The sequence below is a fragment of the Cnephaeus nilssonii genome, assembly GCF_951640355.1.
Source record: "Cnephaeus nilssonii genome assembly, chromosome: 14".
In the NCBI taxonomy this organism is placed as follows: Eukaryota; Metazoa; Chordata; class Mammalia; order Chiroptera; family Vespertilionidae; genus Cnephaeus; species Cnephaeus nilssonii.
Window position 1 is genome coordinate 489,975 of NC_137085.1, and position 16,357 is coordinate 506,331.

The following is a 16,357-nucleotide window of genomic DNA, read 5'->3' on the forward strand; positions in this document are numbered from 1 at the left end:
CCAGGGCTCCTGTGGCCAGCCCAGCCTTGAGTTCACGGAACACGCATCAGAGGCAGGGCGGCCGGGCTGCTATCTCCCAGGGAAATTCCGACCGCAAACCCAGTCATGACTTACGCAGCGTGAGGCAAGCACTTCCACGCTGAGTGGACTGTTCACATGACGTCACTTCAGAGCCTGCCTGCTCCTCCGCTGGTTCCTCCTTCGGCAGTGGCTTCAGATGAGTCCCCCGGAGCGGAGGTGCTGGGGGTGCTGTGTGGCCCGGGCAAAGGACTCTTACCTCGCGGGGTCTCCATGTTCTTTTTTAAAAAAATATATTTTATTGATTTTTTACAGAGAAGAAGGGAGAGGGATAGAGAGCTAGAAACATCGATGAGAGAAACATCGACCAGCTGCCTCCTGCACACCCCCCACCGGGGATGTGCCCACAACCAAGGTACATGCCCTTGACCAGAATCGAACCTGGGACCTTTCAGTCCGCAGACCGATGCTCTATCCCGAGCCAAACCGGTTTTAGCATCTCCATGTTCTTTTTCGCAAAATGAAGAAGGCACTTCCCTTCTTCGGACGCTGGTACGAGACGAGATGCTGTTTGCCAGATGGTTAGCGATGCCCGAGCTCAGTAAGCGACCATCCGTTCGGTCTTGCGTCTCCCTTGGCACAAGAGAAACATACTGGCCACAGGTCAACACGCCCAATGCTGCTCCTTTTTTTCTGGCCAAGACCACTGCCTTGTTTCCAGATGTTTCCATTTGCGTGTTCCACATTTCCGTGTGTCTGGAGGCCATAGTTTGTGCATTTTGGGCTTATTGGTGGTAAAATTCATATAAAATTCGCTATTAAACCACACAATTCAGTGTTCTTTGTACATTCGTAAGGTCGGGCAACCATCACCACTATTTAGTTCCAGAACACGAACCTACCCGAGCGGAGACCTCGTCGCCTGCAGACCCTTTAGGGGAGCGGAGCCTTTTCGTGCTTTTTCTTACAAACATAACTCACACGGGGCCCCGCGCTGAGCCGGGCGTTGGGGAGGCGAAGGCGCCGCCACGGTGCCCTCGGCCTGAGCCTGAGCCTGACCCTTCATGGACACCGCCAGGTTCTCGGGAGGTGAGAGCAGCGAAGGCCTTGCTGCGGGACTCCGGTCCTCCCGTCCTCTCGGGGTGCACGGAGCTCCACGGACACAGAGCTGCGAGGGCGCCCGGCAGGCTCTGCTCGGAGCAACCCCGGAGGGAATGAATGAAGTACACGTCACGGCAGCGCCAACCAATCGACGACCGCTGCGGCTCCCTCCGTGCTCTTGGTAGGCTTTTCTGTCTGTCCGTCAGGAAGGCGGGCACAAAGAAGGGCGGGGGAAAAATCTGACCAATCAGAGCCCGCTGCGGCTCCCTGCGCGTTCCTGATCGGCTCTTCTGTCAGTCCGTCAGGAGGGGTCGGAGGTGGGGGCGGGTCCGCGGCGGCGGCGGCGGCGGCAGGGCGAGCGAGCAGTTCCGGGCGCGCGGCGACCGTTGGTGAGTCGAGCCGCGGGGATCGACGTCGGGGGTCGCGGTCTGGGCGGGGGCGCGCGGCGCCGGGAGGCAGGGCGGGAGGCAGGTTCGCCGCCGCCCCGCGGGCCTGAGGGGATTTCTCGGGGCGGGGGAACCGGAAACTGAAAGTCGGAGCGGGGCCGGCGCAGGAAAGTTCGCGAACGCCCGCGGGCGCCTGGTCGGGGGTCCACGGCCCGGGGTCACGGCCTGGGGTCCACCACGCGGGGTCACGGTGCGAGGGTCCCGGCTCGGGGTCCACCACGCGGGGTCACGGCACCCCCTCTTCCCCAGCGTCGCTGCGGCCTGTGGCCGTCTCACCCCTTCCTCCCCTGACCCCGGGTGGGCTCACCTGCCCCGCCGGGTCCCCGCCTCCTGCCGCAGCCGGGCCTTCCGACCTGTCGGGTGTGGACGAGCTCCCGACCCTGGGGCAGCGCTCAGCGCTCGCACCTGCGGGGCCGCCTTCTGCCTGCGCTGCCCCCCAGCCTGCCCCGTGGGCCCCGGGGCCCCCGCCCGCGCCTCCCCTGCTGTGCGCCCACCCGCCTGCCCCCTCACTCCTTCCTCTGCCCCCCAGCCTGTCCCTTGGGGGCTGACCCTGGGAGCGGTCTTGGCCCCTAACCCGGAGCCTGTCGGGGCCTGAGGTCAGCCTGCAGCCCCGCCCCCGCCCGAGGCTGGACGGTCTCTCTCTGGGCCTCACCTCGGGGAGCCCGGCGGACCCCTGAGGAATGAGGCCGCAGCGGGTGGTGAGGGCCTGGAAGCAGCGGGTCCAGAGTGGAGGCAGCTGCCCAGGACCGGGGCTGGAGTGGGCCGGAGCCGGCCGGTCCGAGTAGGGGCGTCTTGGACGCCGGGAGATCCCAGGACAGCTGCTGGCAGAGCCGGGAGTGGGCCGCCCTGGCTCCGCCCAGCGGGGCCCGGGGCCCTTGTCACCCAGCAGAATGGCGGTGCTCAGCAACTCAGGCTCAGTTACGGTTTGAGGGGGAGGTCCCAGCCAACCCGGAGTTGTTGCTCAAGTTTTTCTTTTTTAAGAAAACAGCTTTATTGCAGTATAACTTACACGCCACAGAAGTTACTCTTGCTTGAGTTTCAAACGAACACAGTTCTAAGAAGTGCTTTTCTTAAAGGCTTTTCCTAGCCTGGCTGGTGTGGCTCAGTGGTTGAGCCCCGACCTTCCACCAAGAGGTCAGGGTGCATGTCCAGGCTGCAGACTTGCTCCCCAGGGGAGGCGGTGCAGGAGGCAGCGACTGATGTTTCTCCCTCCCTCTCCCTCCCTCTCTCGTCAGTGCAGTGCACATACCTTTATTTTTTTATTTATTTTTTATTTTTTCATTTTTTTAAATGTATTTTATTGATTTTTTTACAGAGAGGAAGGGAGAGGGATAGAGAGCTAGAAACATTGATGAGAGAGAAACATCAATCAGCTGCCTCCCGCACACCCCCCACTGGGGATGTGCCCACAACCAAGGTACATGCCCTTGACCGGAATCAAACCCGTGACCCTTCAGTCCACAGGCCGATGCTCTATCCACTGAGCCAAACCGGTCAGGGCTACACATACCTTTAAAAAGCCTTTCCCTCACAGCAGACAGCGTTCTCACGCCTCTGAGCAGCGCTCTCCAGCCCCAGCCCCTCACCCCCACTCAGCCGGCCGGGGCACACAGTGGGGCACTCGCTGTGACACCGGTCTCTGCTCTGTGCCCGCCGGTCCTTTGCCTGGGACAGCCCTGCCAGTGCCTCGGACACACACAGCCGCGTCCAGAGCTCCTGCAGGGAGAGGCTGAGGGACTGCCACACGGAGCCGTGCAGGGGAGGGGGGGCTCCCCGTCAGCTCCAGTGCGCCACCCTCCCCGCACGGAGACATGTTCCCCAACCTGGAAGCTCTCTGAACCCCGTCCTGTGGGCTTTCTATGGGGGCTCCATCATGAGGCATCATGGGTCACCTCCTTGGCCATGGGGAGTCAGTGCATCTGCAGCCCTCTCCCCGCGGGGAGCTGGGTGGCTGGTGGAAGGGCTGTGACGGACAGATGCTCCTGTCCCCTCACACAGGCAGCCCAGAGGCTCGGGGCGCTCTGTGCCAGGACCTGGAAGAAGACCAAACAAACACCCCAAAGTAGCTGCTGCCCCAGTGCCCGTCTCCACAGGGGCGCACGGCCTGACCTTGAGCCGTGGAACTGAGGTTCCTCCGTGAACACTGCTCTGTCTCTGGCAGCAATGCCCTTTCGCAGAGGCCGAGGCTGCGGTGGGAGGAGCTCACACGTGTCGGGAGCGTGTTTTGGGGAAGGGTGTGTGTCCTGCAGGAGTGCCCTGAGGCCTAGTTCCCGTGTGCACGTGGGGGGGGGCAGGTCACATGGGACCCCCACGGGGCAGCGGGCCTTCCTCTGGCGCCCCAGCCCGGGCTCCCAGCGCGTCACTACTCTGGGTGTAGATCCTCCGCCGGAAGGTTCCTCCTGGGGGCCGCCTGCGAGCACTCAGTGTCTGCGCCCCGAGGGCGGGAGAGGACGAGGTCGCCTGTCGTGGGGTGGACGGTGATCGCCCAGGGTCCCAGGCAGCCCGTGTGCAGACAGCACGGGGCCTGCGAGCGAGTGAGCGAGAGACCAGTGTGTCCGTGTGCTGAGTAGCCTCGGCACAGCCCCTCCGGTGGCTGCGGCGTCATGCAGGCTGTGCCGGGCCACCGGTTCGCCGGGTGTGAGGCCTCAAGTGCCAGGTCCAGACTCGGAGTCTCAAAGTGGTTTTGCCCGACGACACCCCTCCTGTCGCTGTTTCCTGGGGGGTCAGCCCCTGCACATGCCGTGGCCGCTCTGTGCAGGTCCCTCTCCTGGAAGGGCGTCGTTTCCTGACGCCTGGGCTCCCGCCGGGGGCCGCGGCCGGAAGGGGCGCTCTCCGTCTGCAGGGCAGCCGTCCTCTGGGGGGACAGTGTTCCCCGCTCAGGGCCGGGTGGGCACCTGCCCCTTCCAAGGGGCACAGTCCTGTTTCTTTGGCTTTTGATGTTGTGCGTGTCGGACAGAGTTCCATGAGAGGCTTCCAGATCTCGGAGTGCTGGGGTGCCCCTGCCCAAACCTGCTGGAGTGAGAGGGGCGGTGGCAACTGGCAGGGGCAGAGCAGCAGCACCAGGCGGGCATGGGAGAGGCCGCTGGACAGTGTGGCCACCTCTGGGCACTGCCAGGCTGGTGCACGACCTGTTGTAGAGGCCGTCCGCCATGCAGCATCGGAGTTCGTGTGGGACCCTCAGGAGGCCGGGCACCGCCGAGCACTCGCGTTAGCGGGAAGGGGCGGACAGCCCACTGGCCGAGGCGCTGCGGGGTGGGCATGTGGATGCCAACCATGGGGCGTGGGCAGGTCGCCACACCTGCTGAGCCTGGTTTCCGAGTTTGTGGCGGCAGATGGGACTGGATGGTTTCTTGAGCGTCGGAGTCATGCTGCAGCATCAGCTGACCAGTCAGAGTCCTGCCCACCAGGCCGGCACTTCCCGGAGGAGTACTGCGGGGTCGGGCGCCTCTCGACTGCCTCGATGCCTCTGTTCTTCCTCAGGGCTTGGCGTTCTCGGGGGACGCGACTCCCATGGCTGCAGCCAGCGTGACCCCTCCCGGCTCCCTAGACGTGCTGCAGCCCGGCTTCTCCAAGACCCTCCTGGGGACCAAGCTGGAGGACAAGTACCTGTGCTCGGCCTGTAAGAACGTCCTGCGCAGGCCCTTCCAGGCACAGTGTGGCCACCGCTACTGCTCCTTCTGTCTGAGCACCATCCTCAGGTAGGCGGGCGGGCAGGGCGGGGCGGGCGGAGGGGGCAGGGGCGGTGGCTGCAGGGCTGCGCCAGCCAGGGAGGCTCGGGCAGGCTGTGCTCCAGGTGAACCCTCGTTGACGGCACAGGTTCACTGCAGAGGAGGGTGGAGTGGAGCCCCTGCAAGGCCGGGCCGAGCTGGGGCGCACTGCGTGGGGTGGAAGTGAGCGTGCGTTCGTGCTGGTGGTTCTGCTGGCATCCTCGCACAGACATCTCCGGTGCAGCGCTGGCTGGCGGTGGGTGTGTCGTGCCTGCCGGGGGTCTCGAGGCAGGGCGCTGTGGCACGGGGCGGCTGGTGGCCCACACCTGCTCCCGTGTCTGCCTCTGGGTGGGCGCGCCTCGTTCACCGTGGGGGTGACCATCACAGGAGCAGATCTTCTCATCGTTCTGACGTTTGAACATCACGCTGGTGTGTGCTGTCGCTGACTTGGGGACGGTGCTGACGTGCTGAGCGGCGTGGGCTGGCAGACGCCGCCTGTCCTTGGCAGCAGGTCTCATGCAGCACCCCCTCTCCCCCAGCTCCGGGCCCCAGAACTGCGCTGCCTGTGTGCACGAGGGCATCTACGAAGAAGGCATTTCCATTTTAGAGAGCAGTTCGGTGAGTGAAGTCTTGAGGCTAAAAACACCCAAATGAACAGAAAACACGTTGCAGTTCCTTAGTGGCACCAGTGGCGGGTGCACCTCAGGCGCTGGAAGTGCCCGCTGCTGCGCGGCTCCTGATTGGACAGGCTGCACGCAGGGGCCTGGGTTCCGTGGGGCCGGCTGCGGACTGCTCACGCAGGGTCGCTGTCTCCCCAGGCTTTCCCTGACAATGCTGCCCGCAGGGAGGTGGAGAGCCTGCCCGCCATCTGCTCCAACGACGGCTGCGCCTGGAAGGGGACCCTCAAAGAGTACGAGGTAGGCGGCCTGCGCACAGCCCCCGGGGCAGCCTGCCCACACACAGTGGGGCCTGCGTGACGCCCACGCGCTTACCTGTCGGACGTCTGTGAGAGGCAGCTGGCACTTCTAACGTGCCCACTTAGCACCCAGTCGCACAGAGCCCTACACCCTTCCATGGAGCCCTGGCGGCGTGGCCTCAGTTTCCTAGTCAGTGGAATGGGTGCAGCCCCTGCCACGGGGTGTCGGCGGGGGGCATGTGCTGCCTGAAAGCCGCTGCAGCGTGTGCTGCTGGTGCAGGAAACCAGCTCTTGCTGGTGGGACTTCTCTGCTGCGTCTCCAGACGAACGCGTTCTTACTCTGGATTGTGCTGACGTTGGGAATTGCCGAAGTTGCCTGCACGTTTGTCCTGGGTCACAGGGAGGCACCTGGCCTGTGACGGGGTGCAGGGTGCGTCTCCCCAGGCCGGTCTCTGCCATGAGGTGCCTTGTGTCTCTGTGTCAGCACGTGGGGTTCAGTGTGATGGGCGTGGAGGCTGAGAGATGCCAAGGTCGTCCAGGAGCCTGGTCCCCCCTCTCTGTTTTTATTGTTGTTAATCCTCACCTGAGGATATTTTTTCCTTTTTTTTTTTTTTTTTTTTAGAAAGAGGGTGGAAGAGAGGGAGAGAGAAACATTGATGTGAGAGAAATACATTGATTGGTTGCCTCCCACACGAGCCCTGACTGGGGCCAGGGATGAACCTGCATCCCAGGCTTGTGCCCTGGATCAGGAGTCGAACTTGCGACCCTCAGGCTGACACTCTAACCACTGAGCTGCGGCCAGGGCCTGGTCCCCTCTCTTAAGACGTCCTTTACAGCGGCATCTCAGAGGGTTACTTGTACACAAGGGTCAGGTGGCCAAGTGTCCACCCGCTGAGGTGGCGTGTCCACACCACGGAGCACTATTCAGCCGTAAGAAGGAGGGCGTCTGGCCCGGGCTGCAGGGTGGGCGGACCTGGAGCACATGGGCTCAGCGAGACGAGCAGACACAGAGGCAAAGCCTAGAGGACCAGGGGCCTGGGGCCCTGCAGGAGCCGGCTCAGGAGGTGCAGGGGGGCCAGGGGCCGGGGCGGGTTGTGGTCTGAGAGTGGACAGGCCTTGGTGCCACCAGGGCAGCCCCCGTTGGCGAGGCTGGGCTATTTGTGTGGAACCCAGGTCTCCAGGGTCAGGTGAGCCCAGCCAGGGCTACCAGGCCACAGGCAGGCAGGGACTGAGCCCCCTCGGTGTGGGCGGGCGGGGCGGCGGCCTGCGGGGCTGCTTGGGAGCCTGGTTCCTGGGGGACTCTCCCTTCTGCTTCCGGCGTGTGCGGTGGTGCGGTCCTCTGTGGGCGTTGGCATGGTCTTCGGGCTCCGCTGTGTCCTGACAGAGGAGTTCTGGGGTGCAGGGGAGGATGCGCCGGGGCAGGGAGCGGAGCAGCTCTGGGCTCCCGCACCCTGTGCCTTCTGGGAGAGAGAGGTCTGCCTGTGGACGGGGTGCGGCTGCCCAGAGGCCACTGGTGCATCTGCACAGACGGGTGATGTTGCTAGGCCCGACCCTCGGCTGTCACTGCCCGGGCATCCAGGCCTCGGGGTCAGGGTCTCCTGGGAGGGCAGGAACTCGGGGTGCCGTGCTGCCTCTAGAGGCGGAGATCCCTGGGGACAGGTGGGCTAACCCCCCACTGATTCCTCTGGGGTTTCTGCCGCCTCCAGGCCCGTGGTGTGGGCGATGGCTTCCTGAGCCTCTGGGAGGGCAGGACCGCAGCCAGTCCTGGGCTCCTGCCACGGCCGGCAGGCGTGCGGCTGGAAAGTCCCTGGCTGCCCCCAGCTCCGGAAAGTCCCTGCGCACCGGGCCTGGTCATGTGGGAGGCAGTGCTCTCTGGGACACTTGCTAGCCGTGGCCTTTGACATGGTGCTGACGACCGCACGGCTGCCCTCGGGCTGCTCCGAACGGGTGGCGCTGTGAGATCTCGGTGCCTCGTGGAAGGGTGGGAAGGCGGGGAACCTGTGTGGCCTTTGACTGTTCTCCTCTGCGATGACGTCTCGTGTCCTAAGAGCTCAGTGAGGGGTTGGTGCAGCCTGCTGGGTGCTCTGGTGCGCGGACCTGCACGGACCTGTCCGGCCAGGGCTCTGGAGCGAGGGGCCCCGAGAGGCTACGCTGGGGAGAGTCGCGCCCGAGGGGAGGAGAGCGGGCCGGGCTCACCTCTGCTCTGCCTGGACGTCCTGTTGGGATCCTGGCTGAGTCAACGTTGCTTTCTCTGGCGTGTGCTTCTCTGAACGTCTCCGGGGTGGGAGCTGATGAAGCCTATTGGCCCATGCAGTGGTGGGTGGGTCCCTGATGTGGACACGGACCCGGGGGCGGTGGGCAGTGCAGCCCACGATGGCCTGGGTGCCCTTGTCCCCGTGTGCAGGGCCCGCCCTCTCCAGGGCGCTTTGTCTGCCCACGTCCCCCAGGAGTTTCTCTTCCCATTTTTAATGTTTTTATTGGTTTCGGAGAGGCAGGGAGAGGGAAAGAGATAGAAGCATCGATGATGAGCGAGAATCGTTGATGGGCCGCCTCCTGCACGCCTCCCACTGTGCCCTGCCTGGGAATTAAACCGTGGCCTCCTGGTTCATGGGTCGACGCTCAACCATGGAGCCGTGCCGCCGGGCCCAGGAGTTAGCTTGCTGAGAGCACAGGTGCCTCTGAGGGAGCCACGTGCCGACCGTGGCTGCTGTGCCAGGTCTTTGCGGGGACACTTCGTGCTCAGTGGGGCCCAGGCGGGGCCCTGCCCCCAGTGCGGACGGGCAGGCGGTCCACAGACCAGAGGGCCCGTGCCCAGGGGAGTAGGAGGTTCTGCTGGGGCCGAGCTAGCAGGAGGCCTGAGCTGTCCTGTCCTCCCTGTGGCCTGCGAGGCTCCGGGTCCTTGGCAGACCCACTTGGCTCCCAGCCCATGTCCAGGCCCCGCCTGTCTCACCCTCCACCCCACCCCCGTCCGAGTGGCCTTCCCAGGCCCCTCAGGACCTCGGTGTCCGTCTCCCTGTTGGCTCCTTTGCAGCAGAGCAGCGGCCCGAGGTGGGGCTGATGTGGGTCCCCTCAGTTCCTGACTCTCAGGTCTGAGCCCCACCCCCTCCTCTGTCCTCCCGCTGCTCTGGCTCCTCCTGGGTCTCCCCTAGGCCTCTCCTCACCAGTCACCCGGAGAGCCCCAGGCTGGGACCTGCCTCCCTAGGACACGCCTGGTGCCTTCCTGCCCTGTCGCCCTGCACCCCAGCTCTGGGAGGTGGGGCTCCCGGCTCGGTGTGCGGTGGGAAGGGGCTGGGCTCCCAAGTGCCTTCTCGCTCTGCCCCCGGGGCCCCTTTTCACAGCCGTTGGTTCTGGTCACTCTTTGGCCTTCTGTCCTGGCCGCCTGGCACCTAGCCGCCTTGGTCCCTGTGTCGCCGGCCGTGGCTCTGCTGCCCCCTCCGGTGCCTCCCTCTGCTCCTGCCTTTCTGCACCCGTCTCCGTCGCGGCCCGTGCACCCCTCTCCCTGGCCAGGGCTCCCGGGTCCCCGGAACGTCCCTCGGAGCAGAGCCTCTGCCCTGGGGTCAGGGGCAGGGAGGGGCGTTCTTGGCATCGTGGGGTGGGGTGGGTGCCACCACTGGGAGTGGGTCCTGACCTCTGACCCGGAGCAAAGGTGTCGGAGGGATTTCAGTTCTCGGCGTCTGGGCAGTGGCCCTGCAGGCGGGCGCTGTGGGTCGACGGGAGCGGGAGCCACAGCGGGGGTGGCACCGGCAGGCCCGGGGCGGCATGGCTGCCAGGGCCCCACACGCGCTCTGGACGCTTTGCTCCCTCTGTTGCCAGAGCTGCCACGAAGGACTCTGCCCATTCCTGCTGACCGAGTGCCCGGCGTGCAAAGGCCTGGTCCGCCTCGGCGAGAAGGAGCGCCACGAGGAGCAGGAGTGCCCAGAGAGGAGCCTCAGCTGCCAGCACTGCCGGGCCGCCTGCTGCCGGGCCGACGTGAAGGTGCGTTGAGGCCCGTGGTGCCCGCTGTGGGGCCTGGGCGGGGGGTTCCGTGGGGAGCTTGCTGGGTGTGAAGGCAGAGCCGCCGACGAGAGGAGGTGCTAATACCTGAGGCCCCCACGGCGCCTGCAGGACCCACAGTGGCCGGTGCCACCTCTCAGGTCGGGTTTGGGGAACCACGGGCCCCTGCGCTGAGGACAGGACCCCACGTGCAGCATGACGGCGCCAGGCCTGGTCCGGCATCGACATGGCTCAGTGCCCCCCCAACGCTCCGACCCCTTCTCCCTCAGGCGCACCATGAGGTCTGCCCCAAGTTCCCCGTGACGTGCGAGGGCTGTGGCCAGAAGACCCCGCGCGAGAAAGTAAGTTGGACCTGGTGCCTGTGAGACAGGCAAGGTGGTGTGAGCTTTGCCACGAGGGGCCCGCGCTGCGAGCTCCGGGGACCTGGTGCCCAGGGAGCAGCGATGGCCTATGGCGGTCCCCTGTGGACGAGCGTCAGATCGCCTGTGGCCGCTCTCCTTTAAACTCTCAGGGATGGTGGACACCAGGCTGCGCAGCCGTTCCTGAGGCTCAAGGGGGCAGGGCGGCCGCCCCCATCCCTGCCCCTCCGTCCCACGGCTCAGGCTCAGGGCTCTAAGAGAGAACTCACAGGGGTCCGTGCTGGTCACGGTCAGGCTGTTCCCTCCCACGTCTGTAGCTCTTCCTGCTGCAGAAAGCCGTTGTCCTACGATGGGGCACAGGCTGTCGTCGCTGGGCGTCCTGAGGGCGGCACCCAGGCGCGCTGCTCTGGAGGAGGTCGGCGGTCTGGGCAGACAGGCTGCGGGGCAGCGTGCCACTCCGTTCATTGGTGTGCTTCTGCGTGTGCGGTTTAAGACCGCTCTGCCGCACAGACGGTCCTGTAGCTGTTCTGGGAAATGATCACGTGGCTCCAAAGAGACCAGGAGAAGGGCTGAGAGAAGTCAGAGGGAACCCCTGGTTTGTCCACTCAGATCCCCGCCCGGCGGGCCAGTGGTCGGAGGCCTGCACCTGCCACTGAGGGTCGGGCAGACTCGGCTGTGCCCTGGTGACGGGTCAGAACCGTGTCCTGGGGCGTTTGGGTTTGCATTTCTCCTACGTGCGCCTGCTGAGCACTCGCTTCAAGTCCATTGGGTTTGTCTCTCTCACGTTTGACCAAGGTTCCGCTGTTCCGCCACTTCCCGGGGTTGGTCCGTCCCCCGTTTGGGAGCGCTGTGTGTTGGGGGCGGAGTGGTGTCTTTCCTTCCACTTCGCTTGGTGGTGGTTTTGATGGGGGCGGGGGAGGGGGGCCTCTGTGAAGGTTTCTCCTGCTGTTGCTGATTGTGATTCAGCGTCGGGATGTTTCCGCTCCGAAGTCCGGTTTTCTCATCCCAGGTCCCTGGTGGATGGCGCTGGAGGGGCCACTCTTAGGTGTCCTGCGGCTGCTCCGTATGGGAACGTCAGTCTGTCTGTCCTCCCTGAGTCCGGGTGCTGTGCGTCCGTGCAGCCAGCCTCTCGGAGCTCTGTGTCCGCTCCGAGGGCCTCGGTGCTGCCCTGCGCCAGCCCCACACTGCGGGGTCTGGTGCCCCCTTCCCGGCCTCGGACACCTGCGTCCCACAGGCTGCGGCGCCGGAGCGGGTCCCCACAGCGTCCTGAGGAGCTGGCCCAGGCTGCACCCGCCTCGGTTATGGCCACCATGGGCGTGTGTGTGTGGGTGTGTGCGCCTGTGGGTGTGGGTGTGTGTGGGTGTGCGCCTGTGTGTGCGCGCGCGTGTGTGGGTGTGTGCGTGCGTGTGTGGGTGTGCGTGTCTGTGGGTGTGCGCCTGTGTGTGTGCATGCGTGTGTGGGTGTGCGCCTGTGTGTGGGTGTGTGTGAGTGTGTGGGTGTGCGTGTCTGTGGGTGTGCGCCTGTGTGTGTATGTGTGGGTGGGTGTGTGCGCGCGTGCGTGTGTGGGTGGGTGTGCGTGTCTGTGGGTGTGCGCCTTTGTGGGTGTGTGTGCATGGGTGTGTGTGCGTGTGTGTGTGTGTGTGCGCGCCTGTGTGGTGTGCGTGTCTGTGTACATCTCGGCTTTGGAAGTGGGCTGTGGGGTTTTGGTCAGACAAGAGGGAAGAGGTGGGTGGGGTGGGCCAGAGACCGAGTGCACGCTGCCCCGGCCGCGAAGCGCAGCGTCTGATGTCACGTCCTTGTAGTTCCAGGACCACCTCAGGACGTGCGGCAAGTGCCCGGTGCCCTGCCGGTTTCACGACGTCGGCTGCCCGGAGATGGTGAGCCAGGCCCTCCTCGAGTCTCCGTTCCCCACGCACGGTGCGCCCTTCCTGACCCCCTGGGCCTCTGTTCGCTTCCACCTGCCCCCTGCCTGGCCCTCAGGTGCCCGGGCTCAGGCCCCAGGCTGCCTGCTGATCTCCACCTCCTGTGGCCCCGCCCTGGCCACCCCACCTTGTGCCTCCCGACACCCAGTGGCATCTCAGGCCTCGGCCACACTCCAACCCTGCACCTTGTCCAAAATGAGCACCTTGGTTCGCCCAGCCACGCTGGCCGACAGCCAGTGGTCACTCTGGACTCTCTTCTCTCCCTGGTCACGTCCAGTGAGTGTGAAGATCCTCCATTCTTCCTGGGCGCAAACAGGTCCCGGACCCCACCTGCCTCCCCGCCTCCCCGCCTCTCCTGCCTCCCTAACTCACCTCTGCGGCCTGCATGGCTCTTCCTGTGTGACCTCAGCCCCGGCTGCCTGTGACCTCGCCTGGCCACCTCCAACACTGACCTCCTCCCACCCCAGGGCCCCGCCCGCCTCCTCCCTGCACACAGCACACTGCCGGTCTCTGCAGCTCACAGGGCCCCTCGCCCTCCTTTCCCTGACTGCCCGCCCCCCCCTCTAACTGAGGGCCTGGGCCCATGAAGACGGCCAGGCCTGGCGCCCGCTCCTCAGTGGTAGGTGCCTGGCAGCATTTCTCAGGTGTTTTTCCGAGGACGGCACACAAATAGCGCCGCCTCTGTCCCCTCCGTCCGTCTGCCCGCCTGTTATCTGTGCACCTTGGTGCTGGTCGTGCCGTTCAGACCTGGTTCCCTGGCACAGGGCGGTCAGAGGACACAGCCTGGGTCTGGTTCCTGATCAGGTTGCGCGTGGCGCTGACCTCGTGGGTCTGTGCCAAGACCTTGGCCCGGGCACAGCGACAGGGCTCTTTATTGTCCTGTCCAGCCGTCCCTGGGGCACCTGTCTGAGCGCCTCAGCTGCTCCCTGAGGTGGGGCCTTGCCTGCAGTTCCTTGTTTCCACTGGAGATGCGTGGAGGGGTCGGTCATGCTGGAGCGGGTCTGGAGGTTGGACGGGAGCTGGCTGCAGAGTGAGATCCGTGCTCTGGACGGAACAGCTTGGTGACGGGCGGCTCTGGCAGTGGAGTGCCCTTCCCTGTCACTTTCAGTATAAGCCAGCGACTGGCTTCCGACAGGGACACGTGAAACCCGACAGGCAGACGGCGGGAACGGTCACTGACCTGTCGTCGCCTCGCTGCCAGGGCCTGTGCGCTCTGCGGGCTGTGCAGGGGCGGTCAGGGCAGAGCGGTGCGGCGGGCCAGCCCCCTGGGCTCTGTCTCCGCAGGTGGAGAGCGAGAAGCAGCAGGAGCACGAGCTGCAGCGGCTCCGCGAGCACCTGACCATGCTGCTGCACGTGCTGCTGGAGGCCAAGCGCCCGCCCCTGGGCCCCGGCGAGGCGGGCGGCTGGGAGGTGCCCCAGGCGGTGGAGCTGCTGCAGAGGTGCGAGGCCCTGGAGAAGAAGACGGCCACCTTCGAGAACATCGTCTGCGTGCTGAACCGGGAGGTGGAGCGGGTGGCCATGACCGCCGAGGCCTGTGGCCGGCAGCACCGGCTGGACCAGGACAGGATTAAAGCCCTGAGCAACAAGGTGTGTGCCCGGGGCCAGGGCTGTCCGCAGAGCCAGGATGTGGGGATGGCACCTCCATCTCCAGCTCAGCCTCGGCCTCTGCAGAGCCCCTCCTGACCCTGTTCGCTGCTGACCGACTCGGGGCAGAGGGGCCGTGGACGGGCGCCTCCACTCTGTCAGGACAGCCTCCCACTTCGGGCCGGGCGCCAGGGGGCTCGTGGGGACGGAGCCGAAGTGAGAGGCTGGCCCAGGGCAGCCTCAGGAGCATGGGAGCTGGGAGAGGTGGGCGTGGCTGACCTCACACCTTGCTGGGAGGTGGAAGCGGGTCCTCAGGGAGCAGGGGGACAGGCCCACCGTCCCACGTCCTCTGGGCTCCCCGTGCCCCCAGGTGCAGCAGCTGGAGAGGAGCATCGGCCTGAAGGACCTGGCAATGGCCGACCTGGAGCAGAAGGTGCAGGAGATGGAGGCGTCCACCTTCGACGGCGTGTTCGTCTGGAAGATCTCCGACTTCGCCAGGAAGCGCCAGGAGGCTGTGGCCGGCCGCACCCCTGCCATCTTCTCGCCAGGTGCCGTCTGGAACTTGTGCTCCGGCTGCTGCTGCTGTGTCCCCGTGTCCCCCGTCCTCCCCCCCAACCCCGCCCCCCTTGAGTCTGTCCCGTCCCCCGTGGTGGGAGCCCCGTCCCCACGCCTGGCTCCTTGCCCCTTGTAGTCACTCACGCACCTCAGCGTGGCCACCAGGAGTGGCAGCTGCACCAGGCGGGACTCCCCGGCCAGGCCTGCTCCTATGTGCACCCCACGCCCCGCTGCTGGCTGCTCTCCTGCCCCTTCCACCGCCGTGTGGGTCTCCTGGAGCGCAGTGTGCGGGGCGGTGACGTCTGTCTTCTGTCTGTCCCAGGGAGGCAGCGGGTGGGCCTTGCCCCTACCTCACCCCTACTCACCCCCCAACCCTGCAGCCTTCTACACCAGCAGGTACGGCTACAAGATGTGCCTGCGCGTGTACCTGAACGGGGACGGCACGGGGCGTGGCACACACCTGTCTCTCTTCTTTGTGGTGATGAAGGGCCCCAATGACGCCCTCCTGCGCTGGCCCTTCAACCAAAAGGTGCGCGAGCTGCCCTGCGCTGCTGTGGGCCCGGGAGCCTGCGGGGCGAGGGTGCCGGGACTGGAGCCCAGGCGTGCATGTGGCGCTGTCGCCGAGCGTCTGGTGGCACCGGCTTCCACAGTGAGATGCCGCCCGCCCGGGAGAGCCTGTGTCCAAGGGAGGGCCTTCCTGGGGCGGGAGTGCCCCTGAGACGGGGACGGGAGGCTTGGGGGCGAGGCCAGCACAGAACTGGGCTGGGGGCGGAGCAGAGTGCGCGGGGCCTCGGGAAGGGGCTGGGCCTCGGCGTGGCTGGGTGTGCAGATGTGCTGGGCGCACTGAGCAAACCCAGGAGTGCGTGCGGGTCCGTGGCGCTCGGCTCAGTCGCGGGGCCCAGGGGTCCGAGGACAGAAAATGTCAGAATGGGCACAGTCACCGAGGGGCTGACGGCGGGAGGCGGGCTCACGCTGTCCCTCGGACTCTCCTCCTAGGTGACCCTCATGCTGCTCGACCAGAACAACCGGGAGCACGTGATCGACGCCTTCAGACCCGACGTGACCTCGTCCTCTTTCCAGAGGCCGGTCAGTGACATGAACATTGCGAGCGGCTGCCCCCTCTTCTGCCCTGTCTCCAAGATGGAGGCCAAGAACTCCTACGTGCGTGACGACGCCATCTTCATCAAGGCCATCGTGGACCTGACGGGGCTCTAGCACCTCCCACTGGGGTCAGGGCCAGGGCACCTGGCCCGCGCTTGGTGACAGCGACGGTGCTGGGCCTGAGCCTCACGGCAGTGGGCAGGCCGCACTCACATCTACTCCCAGGAGAGCGCCTCCGGGGGGCCCTCAGCCCCAGGTCCTGCTGTGGGTGCTTGGGGCCAGGCGGCAGGAGCTCTGGGCGAGGCGGCAGAGGGCAGGCGGGCCACGTGGGGAGTCGCCCGTGAGGGGCCCAGTGCCTCTCCCACCCTGGGGCCCTGGAGACAAGGACAGTGGGGCCTGGCATAGCTCTGCGGGGACTGCTGTGCCAGCCTGGCAGGCTGGCGGGTGGGGCGGCGGCTCATCCTGAGAGCATCCCACCGCTGCCTGTGGCATGTGCAGGCCTCGGTCCGTCTCCCTGAGACATGTGGCTGGCCCGTGAGGCCGGGGAAGTTGTCATTAAATGGTTAAACCTGCGGTGTCCACTGGCTCCCGCCTTGCAGGGGCTCCCTTCTGGCCCCCCAGCCCGTCTCCACCCTGAGCGGCTCTGTGGTTCCCT

At 65.8% G+C, this 16,357-nt stretch overlaps 1 protein-coding gene across 2 annotated transcripts; it reads left to right on the forward strand.

The window, feature by feature from the left end:
* Positions 1-1,338: 1,338 nt before the first annotated feature.
* Positions 1,339-16,274, forward strand: TRAF2 (TNF receptor associated factor 2). 2 transcript variants are annotated; one of them, XM_079789542.1, is made up of 11 exons: positions 1,339-1,508; positions 5,046-5,263; positions 5,812-5,890; positions 6,091-6,189; positions 10,002-10,163; positions 10,451-10,522; positions 12,343-12,417; positions 13,747-14,049; positions 14,417-14,594; positions 14,924-15,130; positions 15,598-15,735. In XM_079789542.1, the coding sequence occupies exons 2-10, from the start codon at positions 5,076-5,078 to the stop codon at positions 15,097-15,099; spliced, it is 1,332 nt and encodes a 443-aa protein (XP_079645668.1). In that variant the 5' UTR covers positions 1,339-1,508; positions 5,046-5,075; the 3' UTR covers positions 15,100-15,130; positions 15,598-15,735. The 2 variants fall into 2 exon arrangements, with proteins under 2 accessions (XP_079645668.1, XP_079645667.1); XM_079789541.1 differs by having other exon boundaries at positions 1,344-1,508; positions 14,982-15,130; positions 15,598-16,274.
* The last annotated feature ends 83 nt before the right edge of the window (positions 16,275-16,357 follow it).

Bases quoted from the DNA above. Each gene is read 5' to 3' on its own strand.
- TRAF2 (XM_079789541.1), top strand. From the start codon at position 5,076: ATGGCTGCAGCCAGCGTGACCCCTCCCGGCTCCCTAGACGTGCTGCAG. The intron at 10,523-12,342 runs GTAAGTTGGACC...ACGTCCTTGTAG, and splicing joins AGAAGACCCCGCGCGAGAAA to TTCCAGGACCACCTCAGGAC. The intron at 14,050-14,416 runs GTGTGTGCCCGG...CCGTGCCCCCAG, and splicing joins TTAAAGCCCTGAGCAACAAG to GTGCAGCAGCTGGAGAGGAG.